The 23,353-nt window shown below is 39.0% G+C and overlaps 1 protein-coding gene across 1 annotated transcript in view; it reads right to left on the bottom strand.

Annotated features, from left to right (window-relative positions):
* Positions 1–4,555: 4,555 nt before the first annotated feature.
* The window catches only part of LOC121391061 (sodium/calcium exchanger regulatory protein 1-like), a 29,492-nt gene continuing 10,694 nt past the window's right edge, over positions 4,556–23,353 (bottom strand). The window contains exons 2-4 of the mRNA XM_041522821.1: positions 8,161–8,348; positions 6,785–6,886; positions 4,556–5,175 (exon numbers count right to left, since the gene is read on the bottom strand). Of these exons, the coding sequence (XP_041378755.1) occupies positions 5,122–5,175; positions 6,785–6,886; positions 8,161–8,348 (344 nt within the window). The 3' untranslated portion in view covers positions 4,556–5,121. The remainder of the gene's footprint in view (positions 5,176–6,784; positions 6,887–8,160; positions 8,349–23,353) is intronic.

Genomic DNA, 23,353 nt, shown 5'->3' with positions numbered 1-23,353 from the left:
TTTCTTTTTTCTTTTTTCTTGTTGCTTGTGGTCTACGGAACATTTTTCTAATGAACAATAACACAGTTTGAAAACGGGATAATATAAGTTGGAATAATACTGTTCCTGAGCATTTCTTTCAATTGCACTAAACCCTGCTGCTTTATGTATTAATGTACCGGCCTCGGTGGCGTCGTGGTTAAGTCCATCGGACTACAGGCTGGTAGGTACTGGGTTCGCAGCCCGGTACCGGCTCCAACCCAGAGCGAGTTCTTACGGGCTCAATGGGTAGGTGTAAAGCCACTACACCGTCTTCTTTCTCACTAACCACTAACCAATTAACAAATAACCCACTGTCCTGGACAGACAACCCAGATAGCTGAGATGTGTGCCCAGGACAGCGTGCTTGAACCTTAATTGGATATAAGCACGAAAATAAGTTGAAATAAAATCAATCAATGACCTCGTCATTTTACCGTGACCTTTTACGTATACTTGTTTGGAAAATTGCACACAGAGAGTCGTAAATTAACGTAAAATACGAAAAGGTGCAATTTTAAGTTTAAAAGAGTGTCTTTTTTATAGTTGGAGAAGGAAAGAAGGAAATGTTTTATTTAACACTCAACACATTTCATTTACGGTTATATGGCGTCGGACATATGGGAGGAAACCCGCTGTCGCCAGTTCATGGGCTACTCTTTTCGATTAGCAGCATGCAGGGGATCTTTTATATGCACCATCCCATACACAGGATAGCACATACCACGGCCTTTGATGTACCAGTCGTGGTGCACTGGCTGGAGCGAGAAATAGCTCAATGGGCCCACTGACGGGGATCGATCCCAAACCGACCGCGCATCAAGCGAGCGCTTTACCACTCGGCTACATCCCTATAGTTGGAGAAGACCCTACATGACTGTGGCCTGGCCGTTTACAGCCCCCACCCACCCTTTGTTATGTTAGGATGGCCTTATGTATTGACAGTCAGTAATATAAAAACAAAGTGGTTCAGTTTATATGTATTTTCTATTGTGTAATAACTGCAAATCAAATAATAAAAGTGGTCCAATAATATAACCACTAAAAATGGGCTGCTTGAATTCGTTACATTGACCTTTTTTTGGTGTTTATACGACTGGTATATCAAAAGCAGTTGTACGTGTTGTCCCGACTGTGAAAAGTACATATAGAAGATCCCTTGATTCTAAAGGGAACATTTACCGGTGTTTTCTCTAAGCCACAATTGTCCAAAATGTATGACATCCAATAGCCGATGATTAATAAGTCAATATGCTCTAGGGGTATCGTTAAACAAAACACGTTTTATAAATGAACAGATAATTCTCTTAAAATGCATTTACCATACGTGGGGAGAGATTTAACTCAATCGGCTGGGCGCTTCTTTAAAGTGCGATGGGTTACAGGATCGAATACCCTCAACGGCTTTTTCGGGGGGTCCCGTCCCAACCAGTGATCCACGACTGGCACACCACAAGAAAATTTGCTTATAAAAGATCCCTTGCTGCTTTATAGGTAGGAGCGCTCCCCCTCTCTCTCTCCTTCCCTCTCTCTCTCTCTCTCTCTCTCTCTCTCTCTCTCTCTCTCTCTCTCTCTCTCTCTCTCTCTCTCTCTCTCTCTCTCTCTCTCTCTCTCTCTCTCTCTCTCCCCCTCGGTTTCTCTCTCTCTCTGTCTGTCTGTCTCTCTGTCTCTCTCTCTCTCTCTCTCTCCCTCGCTCTTTCCCACCCTCCCTCGCTCGCTCGCTCTATCTCCCTCCTCTTCTCTCGTTCTCCCTCTCCGTCTCTGTCTGTCTGTCTGTCTGTCTGTCTGTCTCTCTCTCTCTCTCTCTCTCTCTCTCTCTCTCTCTCTCTCTCTCTCTCTCTCTCTCTCTCTCTCTCTCTCTCTCTCTCTCTCTCTCTCTCTCTCTCTCTCTCTCTCTCTCTCTCTCTCTCTCTCTCTCAAATAGCCGTGGTTTAAAATATGTTAATTCCTTACTTAGTTTCTTTTGTTTAACGACACCATTAAAGTAAATTTATTTATCATCGGCTATTGGATGTCAAACATTCGGTCATTCTGACATATGGTCTTAGTACCAAGGGATCTTTTATTTGCATTATGCCACAGACAGGATAGCACATACCACGGCCTTTGATATATCAGTCGCAGTGCACTAGCAAGAAATAACCCAATGGGCCCATTGACAGGGATCGATCTCAAATCGATCGCGCCGACCCCCCCCCCCCCCCCCGACCCCCGTTGAGATCTATAAAAGAAAAACTCGAAGTATGTGTACAGATGTTTCTGTATTGTTTTATAGCCACAAATGAATACGAAGTACAACAAATATATGTAACTACAACTACTGTCGTAAACATGAATTGATGCATGAGAAAATTACTCTACAATACCATAGAATGCAATATCTTTGTTAAATAATCTTTGAAAAATACTTATACGCCACTATGTCAGTTTATGTTTAGTGTAGAAATGTCCGAGAGTCATCGACTTTAAATTTGGTTCCTTCTTCCCAACCCACGTCCTCAGTAACCGAGGGCAAACATCTAACACCCGGGAATGGTACCCTGGTCTGAACTAGATATATCCGCGGCCTTCACCTTAGACACCTTTAAGGGAGTTTGGAGAACTGTTATTCTCAGGGGAAAGTAGGTACTTGGCGTTTAACACAAGGAAGGGTGGCTGACATTTATAATATCTACTGAGAAAATTAAAATAATTCATAACCATAAAAAAAAAGAGAGAATAATCTACTTGCCGAATGCCCAACATTCATTAACAAAATGTACGTGGCGCATAAACAGAATCTTACTGAAAGCAATCAAGCATAACCAAAACCAGATGAGCAACTATTAGGCCTGAACTTGGTTTCACGGTGGTTGTGGTCGACCTCTCACCCCTGCTGAAGCGAAAAACATTTTTCGGGGGAACATGACTGCCCACCTCCCTCCCCAACTCGAAACTTCGCTCAGTACAGTCTAGACACACACACCCTCCTCCCAGCATAAATTTCTGCACACACGCCTGTTGTTGTTGTTGTTGTTCCGTTTTTCCTGAGCGAGACAATCACTTTGCAGCTGATGATAAGATGAAGAAGTGTATAAAGTTTTCGTTCAGTGGTCCTCTTTTTATGTAAAGAATTTTTTACTGAAACTGAGTTTACCCCATGAAATACTATTTTCTATAATTAACCTGTAAGTTGCGAATAGTGAGTGTTGGAAGAGGATCGTGTATCTTTAACGTCTGCAGGATCGAACCACCTCGGTGGATTCATTCAACTGATGGGGGGGGGGGGGGTCTCGTTCCAACCAGTGCACCACAACTGGTCAAAGGCCGTGGTATGTGCTTTCCTGTCTGTGGGAAGGTACACATAAAAGATCCTTTGCTGCATTAAGAAAAATGTAGCGGGTTTCCTCTGATAACTACGAGTCATAAATACCAAATGTTTGACATCCAATAGCAGATGATTAATTAATCAATGTGCTCTAGTGGTGTCGTTAAGCAAAACAAACTTCTTTTTTTTAAAGTTTAACGTCTTCACATTAACAAAATACAAATGATGAGTCTTCTTAGTGATGTTCCTGTGGTGGCTTATAATCGGAAATTGATGGGTCTTCTTAGTGATGTTCCTGTGGTGGCTTATAATCGGAAATTGATGGGTCTTCTTAGTGATGTTCCTGTGGTGGCTTATAATCGGAGATTGATGGGTCTTCTTAGTGATGTTCCAGTGGTGGCTTATAATCGGAAATTGATGGGTCTTCTTAGTGATGTTCCAGTGGTGGCTTATAATCGGAAATTGATGGGTCTTCTTAGTGATGTTCCTGTGGTGGCTTATAATCGGAAATTGATGGGTCTTCTTAGTGATGTTCCTGTGGTGGCTTGTAATCGGAAATTGATGGGTCTTCTTAGTGATGTTCCTGTGGTGGCTTGTAATCGGAAATTGATGGGTCTTCTTAGTGATGTTCCTGTGGTGGCTTATAATCGGAAATTGATGGGTCTTCTTAGTGATGTTCCTGTGGTGGCTTATAATCGGAAATTGATGGGTCTTCTTAGTGATGTTCCTGTGGTGGCTTATAATCGGACATTGATGGGTCTTCTTAGTGATGTTCCTGTGGTGGCTTATAATCGGAAATTGATGGGTCTTCTTAGTGATGTTCCTGTGGTGGCTTATAATCGGAAATTGATGGGTCTTCTTAGTGATGTACCTGTGGTGGCTTATAATCGGAAATTGATGGGTCTTCTTAGTGATGTTCCTGTGGTGGCTTATAATCGGAAATTGATGGGTCTTCTTAGTGATGTTCCTGTGGTGGCTTATAATCGGAAATTGATCGGTTGGGTTCTACCGATTTGATGATCGATTATAAAAATTAATAATTGATTGTCGTGGGAAACATTCACTACAATTACTGTTCCTCTAGTTTAGATGACGGAATTGATGTAAATATGTTGGGGTTGGGGTTGGGGTTTGTGTTCATGTGTGTATTAAAAATGGTATTATACTGTTATTAAAAGTCAAATTAACAATGTGATGGGTCTACCCGGTAAATACGACAATAGGTACATGCTTGGTCCTCGTAATTCATCCGTTTTACGTGCATACTAGTTTAACCGATAGTGTAATCGAAAGTGGATCGGTTGGTGAAAACTGATTATAACCGATGATCAATAATGATATTCCAACCGATTTATCGCCCTTTACTGGACTAAATGATTTCCTAATCCCGCACCTCACTTCACTCATCTTGTTCAATTGTATACACGCTTTTGCCTTTGGAGGCACTATTTCAAAAGTAAATTATAAGTAAGTTATACCATGCACACCTACTTCTGGTTCCCCTTGTGTGCAAGTCTGCACAGGAAATAAATATCCATGTACTCCGTCAATATAAACGTTCATGTAAATGACTAATGTAAATTATTTGCGAAGACACAAGCATTCGTGTTATTAACCCGTTCGAATGCTGCACAAAATGAACATGCATGCAACTGACCAATAACAGTTCTTTGCGAAATAAACATTCTGATAATAGACCAATACTAGTCACAACAAACAAAACTGCGCACAACACCGTCGGTTAATCTCAGACTGGAATTCCAGATTAGGAAGATAGTATAGAGCATCCAGGACATTTAATCAACTTTCTTGTACTTCCTAGTACAAGTAACCCCATTTCCGCTTAAAACCTGAAAACAAATAAATAAGTATGTATATAATTTATCAAACGCAGCATATTTTACGTATGTAAATTAAAGGAATTTTAAAAGGGAGAATCTAGAAGTAAAAATCATGTTTAGTAGTACATGTATTACTATATACTGACATGCATTTTAATGCTTGCTATATTTAAAGCTTTATGATCATAACTTAATGTTTTATTTTTTGTAATATGACATTTTAGCATTATCGTTATAATTATTATTGTTAATCGACACAAATTTAATTGACCTGCACCTTGCATATTACTGGTTCATGTCGTTAACAACATTCACGGCCAATCTTTCAACACTGTTGTAGCCAGAGGAAGGATATGGCCCTACGTCCCCACCCACTTCCACCCCTCGCCAACACAACCTTTTTTTCTCACCACCTTTTATAATTTGTGCTATTGCCCCATAACACGACTCATAGACAATGTGACTGCCCTCCCCTCCCAATGTGTGTGTGTTCTCGATATAATAACTTGGCAATTTGTTGATGCCTCCCACTTTTAAACTGAGTCCCATGTTCAAACAACATGCACATGTGGGGATCTTAGATTAAAATGTTTATCTTCCATTATCAATATCAGTCATTATTTATTTAACCCCTCGTCCACTTCAAACGTGCCCGAAAATAGGATTGTACGAAAACACCAAGACCAGCTATAAACAAAGCGCATGAGCATCCAGCGAATAGTTATGTAAGAAACATGTCCTGCCTTCTATTAGCATAAATTCGCATTGCAATTTTCGATAATAAGAATGTATTAAATTGCTTTATTAAGTGGCCATATTTGAGTGTTGTGTCTAGGTAGCTAATGGATGGCACTATATCGTACATAAATAACTTTAGAATAAAAACAACAACATTGCAGTAAAACATATCATATGAATGAATGAATGAATGAATGAATGAATGAATGAATGAATGGATGAATGAATGAACGAATGTTTAACGACATCCTAGCACGAAAAATACATCGGCTATTGGGTGTCAAATTAGGTTATTGGCAAAAATATAAAAAGTATCAAATACGAAAGGAAGTCAAAACTTTCGTAGAACTAGATATCAAAGTTTGGAACACCATCGTGTTTTGAGGTTTTCCAAAAGTTTATTCTTTCATACAACTGTCCTAACAATAAAACGATTCTTCTTGCCTGTGTATTTACATGTTATAGCTTAACGGTAACCTACCATCCTGAAACCGTGAATTTGACCAGATTGGAACAAAGCGCCATTATCAGGTTTCTCACCGACGAAGGTGAACATGCTACTGAAACTCACAAGCATAATTTATATGGTTTGTAATTAAAATTATTCCGGAATTAGTTGTTGGTGGTTGATGTACCAGCCAGAAGAGTTCTATGTCGCTGGCACCAGTGTCTCGAAGGAGTAATTGGACCAAATACATTGGGGTCAATGATGATTATATTAAAACGTAATGTAGAGACTTTTGATCTGTTGTCACTTTCGGTACGTAGTTCTACGAATTGTTTGACTGCCCATTAACATAGTTTGACACCCAATAGCCGATGTATTTTTCGTGCTGGGGTGTCGTTCATTGTTTGACTGCCCCTCGTACGTCTGCTTTACCATTGTCATTTCACCTCCTGAAACGGTTCTGATACTCTTCGTTTCGAAGCCATCGCCTTTATGAATTTCAACCAACTTGTCTCCCTCTAGGTTCAGGGTCGCCTAAAAACAATGTACGTATATCATCTTACAGCAATACTGTGCTAGTCAAAATTTGATTTCTGGCAGTTAAACATATATAGTATAAAACATAACATTATACAGTAATACTGACATATAATTATAATGATATACATGCACGATCAAAACTGTGCTGTACGTTCATTCGACATTTAAAGTCGAATAATTAATTGATACAGGTCGATATGAACCATGTGTAATCATTTCGGTAGAATAGTAAAACTGAATTAAAACAAATCTATTAAATCGACGTAAAAGTAGGTTTGATAATAATGAATGTGGCTGATGCTGTTGTAGTTATGTGGAATATTATGGGAGACAGATATAGTTTTATAGAACTGAAATACATTTTAAGGAAGGAATTATGCAGTGGGGGTCTAGACTGTGGCAAGCGAAGTTTCTAGTCGGGGTGGGGGGGGGGGGGGGGGGTGTCGGGTTATGCTCCCCTAGAAAATATATAAAAAAGAAGAACATTATTTTCGAGCAGTAGGTTTCGAACCCCGATTTTGGAGCACAAATATCGCATTTCTATCATTTAACAACAATAAATAAAATTACAGCTACACTTTTAATACACCTTGGTGGTGGTGTTGGCCCTCAAACTTGGGGCTGCTGTCTCCGCTCGCTTCCGATTTCTATGCTAAATGTGACCGAGTAACGAGTTGGTAGTGGTGACATTTCCAAAATTCAGTAACCATAAACATAGGCGTACGGGCTCTCATTTTTGTAGGGGTGGGGGTGGGGGGGGGCAGGCTGGCGTTTGCCCGAATTAAATCAAAATGCCCGAATCTGGATAACAACATTCATTCATATTAGCATTACTACCAAACAGCTATACAGGGTTGCAAACGAATCAGTACGCATTTTTTTTCATAGATTACAACTAATTTTGAGGGTAGAATGATGGAAATACATGGTAAAAAGGTCTTACGTTAACATATTTTCTCGAATATCTGTGTAATTTTTGCCCGAATTTGAGTTTTTGTTCCAGCACTAGTGGGGCAGTTGCCCCCTGTGCCTCCCCCACCCCCACCCCCACCCCACCCCACCCCCGTCGCGTACGCTTATGGCCATAAGTTGATTCTTAGTAATTGTAATGGCTGAGTCGCAGAAACGAAGTAGACTTTAACAATTACATATTCTGCAATCTATGCAGTCAATGGTTTCTTCATCATGGTGCACCCAGCATGAAGCACTGGTAGATTTCCAACCTATTTTTTCACTCCATAAAGTATTTAAAAACACACTAGTTTTACCTTGACGGGTCTTCCATCTAGTGTACTGGTGGAGAACTCTTCGCCAAGTTTGAAGTTTATAGCCTTCTCGCCGGAATTGGTGACAACCTTGATGGTCCAGTCTTCGCCCGAGACGGAGATCTGTTGAACCAGTTTGGAAGACGCCGAGAGAGCTACAGTAGCTTTCTTTATGTTTTCTGGACTAACTCCTGTAAGAAATAAGGGTGTTTTCTTCACAATAATGAAAGTGAAGTAGAAGGAAGGAAATGTTTTATTTAACGACGCACTCAGCACATTTTATTTACGGTTATATGACGTCAGACATATCGTTAAGGACTACATAGATATTGAGAGAGAAAACCCGCTGTCGCCACTTCATGGGCTACTCTTTTCGATTAGCAGCAAGGGATCTTTTATATGCACCATCCCACAGACAGGGTAGTACATACCACAGCCTTTGATATACTAGTCTTGGTGCACTGGCTGGAGCGAGAAATAGCCCAATGATCCCACCTACGGGGATCGATCCCAGACCGACCGTGCATCAAGCGAACGCTTTATCACTTGGGCTACGTCCCGCCTTTGAAAGTGAAACAAATATATGATAGAGGAAACACAAAGGGGGGAGTGGGGCTTCTTAGAAAGGTTCGCTGCTTACGTCAAATTGTAATCTATAGTTCTTGTTTTTTATAGAGAGGTGGCAGGTTGAACGGGCTGACTAAATATTATACCTACCCAATACGCATGTATTACTCAGTGGGCGGGACGTAGACCAGAGGTACAGCGCTCGCTCGATGCGCGGTCGGTGTGGGATCGATCCCCGTCGGTGGGCCCATTGGGCTATTTCTTTTTTCAGCCAGTGCACCACGACTGGTATATCAAAGGCCGTGGTATGTATTACCCTGTCTGTGGGATGGTGCATACAAAAGATACCTTGCTGCTCATCGAAAAGAGTAGCCCGTGAAGTGGCGATAGCGGGTTTCCTCTCTCAATATTTGTGTGGTCCTTAACCATATGTCTGACGCCATATAACCGTAAATAAAATGTGTTGAGTGCGTCGTTAAATAAAACATTCCTTTCTTTTTTCTTCGTATTACTCAGTAATCATACAAAAACGGATGGTCATTATATACAGGTAGTAAACTATATAAATTGGTGTAGAAAGGATATTCTCAATTGCTCATTATAGTCAGGTGATCCGTATACGTTGATTTGTTTTATTTTGTTTTATTTAATTGTAACAAGTTCTAAATAAAATATTCATCAAAATTCGGCAGTTCAATAATCGAACACCTGATGTTTTAGCTGGCGAGCAAGTGTAGGTCAAGCGGAAATTAGGTGTTTACGGGACTGTAGGAAATCTATTTACTTACGTTAAAACAGATTTACCGCCATTATATATATACCTACGTGACATTTTTCTATTAACAAACATCTGCTGGGTAAATTAGGTTTATTTGGGAGAGATGGGGAAGTTTCTCTGTACCTAAATTAAATTATCATAACCTACGTAAGGGCTGATCCAGAACGTATCACACGGGGGGGGGGGGGGGGGGGGGGGGGGGGGCAGTAGGCAGCGTAATTTTGTTATTTTATACCTGGTGGGTTTTCTTCGTGTTTTTCTCGTTTGCTCTAAGCATTCACGGTTTACATTTTATTTTGTAGGAGGTGGGTATTAAACACATGGCTACCGTTTCTACCCACACCTCTATGTGACCAAAACAGTCCTAACGATATAATCTGATACGTTTTTTTATTGTTTAACGACATCACTAGAGCACATTGATTTATTAATTATCGGCTATTGGATGTCAAATATTTGGTAATTTTGACATACAGTCTTAGAGAGATAACCCGCTACATTTTTGTTATTAGTAGCAAGTGATCTTGTATATGCACCATCTCTAAAACAGGATAGCACATACCACGGCCTTTTATGTACCAGTCGTGGTGCACTGCAGGAAAGAGAAATAGCCCAATGGGCCCATCGACGGGAATTAATCCCAAACCGACCGCGCATCAAGCGAGCGCTTTACCACTAGGCTACGTCCCGCTCTTTAATCTGATACAATATTCAGAAAGAAAGAAAGAAAGAAAGAAATGTTTTTATTTAACGACGCACTCAACACATTTTATTTACGGTTATATGGCGTCAGACACAGATATTGAGAGAGGAAACCCGCTGTCGCCACTTCATGGCTACTCTTTTTGATTAGCAGCAAGGGATCTTTTATATGCACCATCATACAGACAGGGTAGTACATACCAGGGCCTTTGATATACCAGTCGTGGTGCACTGGCTGGAACGAGAAATAGCCCAATGGGCCCACAGACGGGGATCAATCCCAGACCGACCGCGCATCGAGCAAGCATTTTTACCACTGGGTAAATATTCAGAAGAAACAACGTTTAGTTTAGGGTTAAACAGTTTTTTAAAAGTTTGTTTTGTTTAACGTCACCACTGGAGCACATTGATTAATTAATCATCGGCTATCGGATGTCAAACATTTGGTAATTCTGACTCGTAGTCATCAGAGAAAACCCGCTACATTGTTTCTCATACAGGAAAGCACATGCCACGGCCTTTGTCCAGTTGTAGTGCACTGGTTGGAACGAGATAAAAAAAAAACAATTTGCTAAATGGATCCGTCGAGGTGGTTCGATCCAGCGACATAAAGAATGAAACAGATACACACGTAAATCATTATTGTTACTTATTTTAAATTTGACTGTCTTTCCAAGTCACCTAATATAGCCTGTATTAGATTGGTCGGTCAGAAGGTAGGTAGACAGACAGACGGATAGACAGCCAGATAGACCAAGGTTTTTTGCAGAGTGTTTGAGGGGTAAAATTACGTATCTTAAAATCTAGGAAATTAATGGATACATGTTTTATAATATTTTTTAAAAAGATTAAACTGCTGTTTAAAATTTGCTAAAGTCAATAACTACTTGGTAGGGGTACCTAAGATCTGTTTTGTTTTTATTATGGACCCTCAAATTATCTTCTGACAAAAAAAAATCCTGCAGACACACAGACAGATCAGATCAGACACACAGACGGACCAGACCAAACTAGACAGAAAGGCAGGCAGCAAACAAAAAAAATATGTATCGGTAGAGATTATGCATGTAGCCATTTTAGACATCATGTTTGTGTCTTCTGATGGGTTCTGAGCTGGCAAAGTGGAAAGTTATGTTTCAAAGTGATATATTCGTATCGATTTCTCAAAATATGGGAGTTGGGGTAAAAACAGAGTCGCTGGTACGTAGACCGCCCATGTAGACCAGGCACGCGATCTAGTTCTGTTGTTCATTAACTACAATCCAATGCGCGCGTATTAAAGTCATGCTGTTATTTCTAACACGTATTATCATCTTGTCATTTCCAAAATTATCTTTCAAACGGAAAGCAAGAAATCTCTGTGCTTAAAACTAATGTGGATTTACGCAGATGAAGGCCGAGTTCAGCCAGATCGAGCAGAAAATCGTCCGCTAGACTGGTTTATGCGCTTTACGGTAAACCATATGACCACGTTGGGAACCAATTAATTAGTTCACGAACGTTAACGAAACGTTTGCTGGCTGAACACCTTGACTTGGAAGTGTTAAGGTTCTACTGTGTGTTTGTGTTCATTGGCACATTCAGCATCTGTTTACATGGTTGTATAGGCAACAGATGGTACCTTTGGTAATAGTTAAACTTGTTGCAGGTTAATGTAATCCTGTTTTTAGTTCACTTCGTCTTTTATACTTACAATATACCATTACACATACATGTAATCTGTCGTGTATTGCATATTCACCATAAGGACTATCAATCCGTAATACACGCTTAAATTATAGAGTGTCTCGACTGTACCTAGCCTAGTATAATTATGGGAAGAAGCCAGTAACAAACATCTTAATATAGGGTCTTCTATAGCTAGATGAAAAAGGGCATCTTTTAACTTAAAAAGGGCACCTTTTTCTATCCTCGGGATGGGGGCTGGCCCTCTTCATCATCAGTATTCAGTGGCGTTAGGGATCGTAGCAAAAGTATATGAAGCCAAAAGATACTAAATAATTTAGTCTCTCTGCAGACCTCTCCCACCCCCCCACCCCACCCACCCCACCCCACCCCCACCCCAAGAGACTAAAATAAGAGCAACTTTGGCTTCACATTGGTGGACGTGACCAAGGTGCTATGTGAATCAGTTTGGGTTTTTTGTTGAAAGAGACAGGGAGAGCTTTGCCCCATTTACTTTCAACAAAAACAAAATAAAGAATACTGTAAATCATGAAATTAATGCGTCATGATATTATTGCGTCCGTACATGGGTGAACAAAAATGCGTATTTTTATTAATGCGTCGGGCAAAAGTCCACATCACATAAAAACCACAGTTGTGTACTTATTATATTGTTTGGGCTTCACCTTTCATGTTAAAAGAAGTCAGTAGTTGTTTTGACAGTTACTACATAACCTGAAGCTAATCACTTGGTGGGTCGACCAGGAAGCCCTAATTACTTAAAGTAGTGTAATTAGTATAACTACACCTATTGTTAAGGGTATGCCTCATTTCATTTCAACTTATTTTCGTGCTTATATCCAATTAAGGTTCAAGCACGCTGTCCTGGGCACACACCTCAGCTATCTGGGCTGTCTGTCCAGGACAGTAGGTTAATTGTTAGTTGGTTAGTAGTTAGTATGCCTCGCACTTTTGTGTGGTGATTGCTTTTAATTAATCCACCAGTAGGAATAAAAGGTAAACGGGTCGCTATTGCAGGGCACAATATTTCACGCGAACGCAGACGTATTATTCTAACAAATGTTTTAGACTGATTTTATACACTTGATGCGCAGCACAGGAATAAACGTTAACAAATGCGATATATTGCAACAGTGACAACTTGAAGTATTCACAAAACGACATTTAACAAAAATAGTTTTTGTATTTTGTTTCATCTTTATATTATAAAAGTTTTATTTTATTTAGAAGTATTATAGTAAAATCCTGCACATTTTTTGTATTGGGAATGAGACTAAACAAAATGCGTCAAGTTATTATTGCGTCGATGTGTTCGCCGCATTTTTCGCATTAATTACTTGCTCGCATTAATTTCATGATTTACAGTATCTAGATATAAATAAAAAGAATATTCTGTATTTTTAATTCTCTTTAATAAAATGAAAGTTTTGATAAAACCAACTATTAGGATCAGAAGGGTTTTTTCAGAAGGGTTTTTTCACTTGCTGCTGGCTAGTAAGTGAAATATATTCAGTAGCCAAATTTCTTCATCCACTCGCCACAGATACGGTATTTAACCGGAATAAGCCCGGGGGTGGGGTGGGGTAAAGCAGTTCATTAATAGCCAATTGTGTGTGTGTGTGGCGGGGGGGGGGGGGGTACTCACGGCCAGGGCTCTCCATTCAAAGGACCCAGGAAGGAGAGGAAAAAGTGGCCATGTTTCATGGCTGGTTGTTACGGTACTTTGCCCTTGCTCGGGGGCGGGACGTAGCCCAGTGGTACAGCGCTCGCTCGATGCGCGGTCGATGTGGGATCGATCCCCATCGGTGGGCCCATAGGGCTATTTCTCGTTCCAGCCAGTGCACCACGACTGGTATATCAAATACCGTGGTATGTACTACCCTGTCTGTGGGATGGTGCATATAAAAGATCCCTTGCTGCTAATCGAAAAGAGTAGCTCATGAAGTGGCAACAGCGGGTTTCCTCTCTCTATATATCTGTGTGGTCCTTAGCCATATGTCTGACGTCATATAACCGTAAATAAAATGTGGATGTTGACCCCCTCCCCCTAGACGAAATATTTCGTCTCTATTGGCTTCAAAATACTTTTGTTACGGTACCTAAGAAGGTGCCAAAAAGTGTGGAAGAGGGAGCACACACACACACACACACACACACACACACACATATATATATATATATATATATATATAGAGAGAGAGAGAGAGAGAGAGAGAGAGAGAGAGAGAGAGAGAGAGAGAGAGAGAGAGAGAGAGAGAGAGAGAGAGAGAGACAGAGAGAGAGAGGAGAGAGAGATATATATATATATATATATATATACCATCGCTGCTGCTACTGGATCAAAAACAGAGTGGGGCATATGTCCCTCCACCCTTGCGATTCCTACGCCAGTGGTATTTACTGCCCTGTAGTTGAACTTTGTTTTCGCGAGTTGCGGGAAATGGTTTAATCTGACAGTTTTTTTGCTATCTGCTAATTGCTTTCCAAACCATGATGACAAACTAACTTTGAGCATGTTCCCAAGCTGTCGGCTGGTATGCTTGTGATACGTTCACACTGGTTTGAACTAACACGCTTACAGAATTAGTTAAGTTATCTCTGAATTACCGCAAATACGATTAGACTTGGGTGTAAGTTCAGCCAACCTTTGTCGCTAACGCTTGCCTGAATGCTTTTTATGCTACAGTTTCAATCGAATGACCATTTCGGAAACCAGTCAAAATAGTTTGCACACGTTTACGATAGTCCGTTTATGTTAAAAGAGAACCGAAGGACTGGCATATATCAATATACTAAATCGTTAATGCTAAAACTCATATAAAAAATATATAGTATTAAGATTTAAACCCATACCAACTCTCATGACATTTTCTTCATACCTGCTTCGTGGTTAGGCCATCGGTCTACAGGCTGGTAGGTACTGGGTTCGGATCCCAGTCGAGGCATGGGATTTTTAATCGAGATACCGACTCCAAACCTTGAGTGAGTGCTCCGCAAGGCTCAATGGGTAGGTGCAAACCACTTGTACCGACCAGTGATCCATAACTGGTGCAAAAAAGGCCATGGTTTGTGCTATCCTGCCTGTGGGAAGCGCAAATAAAAGATCTCTTGCTGCTAATCGGAAAGAGTAGCCCATGTAGTGGCGACAGCGGGTTTCCTCTCAAAATCTGTGTGGTTCTTAACCATATGTCTAACGCCATATAACCGTAAATAAAATGTGTTGAGTGCGTCGTTAAATAAAACATTTCTTCATACCTGTATAAAAAAAAATTAAAGTGAGGCTGTAGAGTGTAAACTGGCTCTAATGTAAATTTAAGCCTAAAATTAATAATGATGCAATAAAATGTTTAGTATGTGTACGGGTTTAGGATTAATTGACAATATTAAAACGGATTATTTCTCACGCGCATGAATAAAATAACTACGCGAATAAAAAGTAATTTGTAAAGAAACGTTTTCTATTTATTTACACCGAGTTGTTTTCCCTTCTGAAAACTAGGGGGAAAAAAGTGTCATTTGTCTAGAACACTGTAGCCTGGTTCCTGTCTTTAACGCTTGATTTTACTTTTTATCGAATTGCCTGCTTACAAGTGCATAAAACTCACTAAAACTGTTTTTAACAAAGCTGAGCACATAACGTTCTCGGTCAGTTTACAAACAAGTACCAACATAATTCAATTTAATAAATCTCACAAGGATAGATAAGTCGTTTGCAAATGATTAGAACAGTGATTTAAAAACGTTCCTTGGTTGTATTTTTTTCTATTGTGGAGTTCATTTGTCTTGATTATCATCTAGAAATACTTTCTCATTTAAGCTGGGTTTTTTCCTTCATTTTTTATTCCTGCGACATGAAATATTAATTTCAAAGCTAGCGCATCTTTGAAAATCAAATCTTGAGATACTGGTCTATAATTTAATAATTTCAAGACATTGGGCTGTTTATTTCCACACCATCATCATCATCATCATCATCATCATCATCATCATCATCATCACCACCATCATCATCATCATTATCACCATCATTATCACCATCAGCAGCAGTAGTCGTGGTGGTGGTGGTGGTGGTGGTGGTGGTAGTGGTAGTGATAGTGGTAGTGGTAGTGGTGGTAGTAGTAGTAGTAGTAGTAGTAGTAGTAAAATTGGGGTGATGCATATAAAAGATCCCTTGTTACTAATGGATAAATGAAGCGGGTTTTCTCTCTAAGACTATATGTCACAATTACCAAATGTTTGACATCCAATATCCGATGATTCATAAATGAATGTGCTCTAGTGGTGTCGTTAAACAAAATAAACTTCTTCTTTTTTTTTGTTACTATTTGATTTATTTTCGGTAGATTCTGAAATCAATTTCATTTTTGTATATTACATGTCTATATAAAATCGTTTCTTGTCCAAAGGTTGGCACGTGCCGCCCCAGCTCCGAAATTCCTGGATCGTGTTTATTGTCATACTTATAGCCGTACATCCGTATGCTATCCACATCCCTGGATCGTTTTTATTGTCATACTTATAGCCGTACATCCGTATGCTATCCACATCCCTGGATCGTTTTATTGTCATACTTATAGCCGTACATCCGTATGCTATCCACATCCCTGGATCGTTTTTATTGTCATACTTATAGCCGTACATCCGTATGCTATCCACATCCCTGGATCGTTTTTATTGTCATACTTATAGCCGTACATCCGTATGCTATCCACATCCCTGGATCGTGTTTATTGTCATACTTATAGCCGTACATCCGTATGCTATCCACATCCCTGGATCGTGTTTATTGTCATACTTATAGCCGTACATCCGTATGCTATCCACATCCCTGGATCGTGTTTATTGTCATACTTATAGCCGTACATCCGTATGCTATCCACATCCCTGGATCGTTTTATTGTCATACTTATAGCCGTACATCCGTATGCTATCCACATCCCTGGATCGTTTTTATTGTCATACTTATAGCCGTACATCCGTATGCTATCCACATCCCTGGATCGTTTTTATTGTCATACTTATAGCCGTACATCCGTATGCTATCCACATCCCTGGATCGTGTTTATTGTCATACTTATAGCCGTACATCCGTATGCTATCCACATCCCTGGATCGTGTTTATTGTCATACTTATAGCCGTACATCCGTATGCTATCCACATCCCTGGATCGTTTTTATTGTCATACTTATAGCCGTACATCCGTATGCTATCCATATTTTGGTTTCGTTTCAAATATACACTAACCGTAAAACATAGGTTTTAGCTACAAATTTTCGATTAGTTAAAGTTAAAGTTTTTTTGTTGTTTAACGACACCACTAGAGCACATTGCTTTATGAATCATCGGCTATTGGATGTCAAACATTTGGTAATTATGACCTGTAGTCATAGAGAGGAAACCCGGTACATTTGGGGTTTTTTTCATTAGTAGTAAGAGATCTTTTATATGCACCATCCCACAGACAGGGTAGCTCATACCACGGTCTTTGATATACCAGTCGTGGTGCACTGGCTGGAACGAGAGATAGCCCAATGGGCTCACTGACGAATTTTCGATTAGCTGCCAATGGTCTTTTATAATAATTTTCAACAGGCATGGTAACATTTACAACATTTTTTATATACTAGTTGTGGCGCAATGTTTGCAGAGCTGTCAACCTTTCAGTCCAGGGAGTTATGTAAATTTGCTTCTTTTTTTTTTTGGCTCAAGTCAGTAGAATGTATTTATTTTTATTTTTAGACTATTCAGAATTAGAAATCCATTGGTAGCATTTTTTTGTTTTCGGTTATTTGATCATGGCAGCCATCTTGAAATTCAAAATGGTCATCATTTTAGGGTATTTTACATGTATCTTTACTCCCAGTTAACATAGAAACACAATTTGTGTGTCTATTTTAAATTTTGAGGACAATAAACTCGCTAATAACACTTTGTTTAGTCATTTGGACATGACCGCCATCTTGAAATTCAAAATGACCGTCATTTAAATATCTTTATGTATATATTTACTCTCAGTTGACCCATAACAACAATTGAGGTATCTCTTTACATTTATGAGTTCAGTGAATGAATTCGTACAAAACGAAAATTGTTGTCTGACCTAGGCAGCCATCTTGGAATTCAAAATGGCCACCAGTTTAACATATTTTCCCATATATTTCAACTCCCGGTTAACATAGAAACACAATATTTTTTGTCTATATACATTTCTGCAGTCATGAATTTATTGGTGACATTTTTATAGTTATCCAATAATGACAACCATCTTGAAATTCAAAATGGCTTCCATTTTAATGTGGAATTTTTTTGTACATTTTAACTCCAGGTTGACGTAGAAGCACAATTATTTTTGTTTATGTACATATCTAGGATCAACAAATTAATTGGTGACATTTTTATATCCTCCAGTCATAGCAACAACCTTAAAATTCAAAATGGCAGCCATATAGAAATTCGAAATGGCCACCGATTTATTCATTTGGCAAACAATTTTCCTTCTAGTCCACATACATTTTATATCAAAAGATTAAACTATTGTATTGGATGTAGCATGGAATCTTGAGCTCAGATACTTTCTTGGGGGTGTGCTGTTTGGGTAACCAAAGTGTGGAAACACTGCCACATAGCTCTGGGATATAATAACAGCATACCAAAAGAGCACATCTCCAAGCAAATATCTGAGTTCAAGATTCTATGCTACATTCAAATATTCTTGATCCATGCAGACTTGGTTAGGGTCAGTGGGTTTGGTATATTTGTGTCTGTGATGTTGGAGGTGCAAGCTGCACCAGAATCTGTGATAGAACTGATCATATGCAACTGTGGTGTCAGAAAGTGTTCAGGTAGATGTACCTTTAGTGTAAGCGACATAACCTTCAATGTACAGAGTGCTGCATACGTGAAGCTGGTGAGGACTCCTACAGTATGCATTCTATTACAGACAAAAGTAGATGCCTAATATGCCATTATGAATTATAATTTACACTAGGTATGTTCATTTATTTCATTAGTTTAAAATATAAAACATAAAAGTAATAGGTATTGCAATATTTTAATTATTTCACCTAAAAATATACTTGTATGTGGACTAAGAGAAACATTATTTGCCAAATGATTAAATTGGTGTCGATTTTAAATTGTCATATGGCTGCCATTTTAAAGTTTAAGATGTTTGCAATGACTGGATGACTATAAATCTAAACAATTAGATTTCTTAACTACTGAAATGTGCATAGACCCACAAAATCGTGCTTCTACGTTAACTGGGAGTTTAGGTATAAGAAACATTAAAATGGTGGCCATTTTGACTTTTAGGATAGTTGACATGATTGAATGACTATACAAATTAAACCAACCAATGAACGGACTACAGAAATGTACATAGACCAAAAATATTGTGCTTCTACATTAACCTGGAGTAAATATATTAAACATGGTGGCCATTTTGACTTTCAAGATGGTTGCCATGATCAGACAACAATTTTCTTTTTTACAAAATAATCAACCAAACACATAAATGTAAACTGAGACCAAAATTATTGTTCTGTGTCAAGTGGGAGTAATGATGGAGAAAAAATATATTGAAATGAAGTCCATTTTGAATTTCAAGATGGTTGCCATGGTCTGATGAATAATAAAAATGTATCTTTGAATTCACTGACATAAAATGTTTCAATAGACCTAAAAATAAATAATGTTTCTATGTTAAATGGGAGTGGAGAAATATAAAGAAAATATATGAAAATGACGGCCAATTTGAATTTCTAGATGGCTGACATGATAGTGGTCAGAAAAAATACTACCAATGGATTTCTGGTTCAGGTAGGTCATGGGAACATATGACCAACATTTTATTAACTTGAGCAAAAAATATGCAACCTTCAAATATTGAACATAACTACCTGAACTATTTGGCAATTCTAAGGAGTGAGAAAATTAGAAGCCGGGACCCAGGTGCTCCAGGCTCTGGTTAGGTCCAGGGCGAAGTCCTGGTCAAGAGGAACAGGGGGTGGGGGGGGGGGGGGTGGGGGGGGCGAAGCCCAAAATGGAGATTTCTGGAAGCCTTTTAACATGATGTTAGAACAAGAAAGGAAAAGGGAATTTGCTTACTTTAATAGATTATCCTCTCACATAGTGAAGAATGATTCTGAATACAAGGTTATTTGGGAGTACGTTCACCTTTCGTGAACATCTAATATCATTAGTTTTGACAGTGATTCATGAGTGCTATCACTGCTGCCTCTCCCTCTCTATATTGGTTATATCCATTGAGCTCTGCCAGGTGCAGGTTTGTATTTGTCCAACCAGTCTTGGGCGTGGCATTCATACAGGCGACGTACGGGTGGCATGGGAATGGCAGCCCTCCTATAGATATAGCACCTGACAGCGATTCGTGGAAACGATCACAACCTTGCCAAAATACCCTTTCGACTGCCTTAAATTGTGAAGATACGATTTTGATAATGATACCGGCTTTGACGTTCAGATTTAAGTCATCTATGTCTACCATTTTCAGGCAGTAATTTGGGAATACAATTATTAACTCTGATGATGAACTGTTGTTTACTTTCTATGTAGCATATTGTAATTCATGGTGCCATTTAAAAACAAATAAACATAGTTGACTCCCATTTATAGCAGGGTCTTTGAGATTCCGGATTGGCCGTTTTAATAGTGATCAAATATGTTAAAGTTCCTGCATATCAGAATATGATTCCATTCAGGTCTAAAATACAAACCACGATTATAAAATACTTGGAGTTTTTATTTTTGAAAAGCGCGAGATTATAGTAACGTTGCGTGAAAGCGTGATCTTTGTTACAAATGCATGAGACTCACGACAAATGGGTGAGAGTTGAAAAGGTATGTGTTAGTGTCGTCTGCACTCGATGTTCCCAACGATGGTTAACTTTGTGAACGCAGACGATGATTTAACGTGAAAGTTATGTCTGCGATATACACCCAAATACCAACTGTCGTGTAGCAGAGTGGAACGTGTTATTGCTGTTATTTGTGCAAATAATGCAGTTATTCAAGTAGGCGGGAAGTTTTTATATCCTTTATCTCGCCATCTTGGCAACATCTTCTGCGTTTCTTTTTCTCGACGTGTAAGAATTAAAGTATATATATTGACATTAGAAAAACAATGTACGCCTACATGGACGACTGAATTTCCTGGTATAGACTTACCCTAGGATTTGAAACACAATCTGAACAGAAAGCAATTTTATTTATTTATTCAAATTACAATGTAAATTTATAGTTTTTATTCTCTCGTACGTCATGTATGTTTCTCTTTAAAAAAAACCCTAACACGAGTGCACTTATTGACTTCGACAAACTGTCGACATAATAAGTAATGGTTGTTAGCTTTCGATTAATTTTATCAGTGAGGGTTTTTTTTGTTGTTGGTTTTTTCGTTTCTAAAAGGTATTATTATGTTGATATCCACTTCGAGCGTGCTGTCCACTGGGTATCCATCTCACCAATCTAATCAAAATTAGCTCCACTGGTTAACTACTATTACCTGTGGATCTAACAGCACCCCGTTGGAGCTCATATCCAGCTGACTTTTCATTCGACCAATCAAAACCTTACTTGCAAAATCATGCCAGTGATTTGAAAAGAATTTAAAAATATTCGGGATTATGCCGAAGGTATACGAAATGATTCGGGTGAATTACGGAGTATCCCGAAACTAATTTCAATATAAAATTTTATATAAAATTCGTTTAAAAAAAACGTGATGGTATAGCCATAAAATCTGTTTGTACTAGTATACAATCCAGAGTTTATTACTGCACTTTTCCCCCTGTTTTAATGTTGAAATAGACCAACAAGTTCGCAAATCACATAAATAGTCTCGCCCGGTATTTTTAGAACTTAGAAAGGCGAAGTGTAATTGGTCGATATTTAAATTGTTATTTATAGATGAAATGTCACCTGGACATGGGAGTCCACGCAATGCTGTTAGATCTACTGGTAGACCAGTAGAGCTAATTTTAATCAGATTGCTATCTCACTTATCTTGACCATCTGTCAAGGGCAGGAATTCAAAGTTAGGGAGAAAGAAGTCGGTGTAGTGAATTAACACCTTCCTATTGAGCGGTCACAACTCAGTCTAAATTGGAGCAAGAGGTCAGTACCATGCATTTCCCTATTTTCCCCCATTACTGGCCTTTGTCGTGTATTGTTTAAAGGAATGCTCGCGCAAGACTTTTGGACTGGTATGCATATTCAACGATATATAATGCACATTATTGCTTAATATCAACAAATTATCACTTGGGTATCATGAGTGGTAATTTTTGCTACAATATACCCATACCAATAGGCCTAATAATATGCTCTCTTTTTTTCTTTGGATTTTTTAAGTGACAAAAATACTATAACCCCATTTCGTTCTGTTAATGCAAATTGAAATATAATTATTAGTTAAATAGTTTGTTATATTATCAAGTCATTTATGTTGTTTTACAAGTCAGGTTGGTGAAAGCGAAGCGCCTTGTCGTAAATGACTGCGTTTGTTTACACTGTGCATACGTCACTTCGCCCCAAGCTAGAATTCCGGACGCGGTGAAAATGAAACAAAATGGCTGCCCCCAGTTAGCAGGAATAATCACGCTTTTTTATTAACTCTAAAATTACGTGTTTTTCGTTTCTTAAAGTGTCAGTGTGTGTTGGTGGTCCGGGTATGCATCTTTCCAACACATAAGGCTCGTGTTTAACTTGTCTTTCCCTTTAAATCATGAATTAAATATAAAAGCTAGCAGGCATCAATCTGATTAAAATTAGCTCCACCGGTTAATAACTGGTAAACCAGTAGAGCTAATTTTAATCAGATTGAGTATGCATAGGCGTACGGGCTCCCATTTATGTAGGGGGTGGCGGCAACATTTATTCTTATTAGCATTACTACCCAAACAGCTATATAGGGTTGCAAACGCATCGCTACGCATTTTCACATGGATTATAACTAATTTTGCGGGTAGAATGATGGAAATACACGGTAAAAAGGTCTCAGGTTAATACATTTTGTCCTGATATGTCAATAATGTTTGCCCGAATTTAAGGATGCGAGCCCATTATCTACTAGCCTTAAGATCTGATTCATGGCTTAATCACTACATGGGGGGGGGGGGGGTAGGGGGGCAGCAAACAGTGATAGCTGAGCTTATCCTCCAGTCGGATTTTTAACCACAATATCGGGGGTTTTGCCAGAGGGTAAACTGGGTATGGAGCCATACCCAATTTTTTTTTTGCAGAATTAATTTAATATTCAATTTTATAGCGCCATACCCAAATATTTCTTTCTGGCAGAAACACTGAATATTCATATTCGTTTTGAAAGTCCAGTGTCCTGACTATGAGACCACAGAACCCACACTGGTTAGAAGTAATCAGAACTATCTGGCGACATAGGCGTTGTTACTACTACGATTCGTTACTTAACAAGGTGGTCA

Source organism: Gigantopelta aegis, chromosome 3 (genome assembly GCF_016097555.1).
Source record: "Gigantopelta aegis isolate Gae_Host chromosome 3, Gae_host_genome, whole genome shotgun sequence".
Lineage (NCBI taxonomy): Eukaryota > Metazoa > Mollusca > Gastropoda > Neomphalida > Peltospiridae > Gigantopelta > Gigantopelta aegis.
The sequence above is the reverse complement of the archived record's forward strand: the minus strand, read 5'-3'. Positions and strand labels throughout refer to the sequence as shown.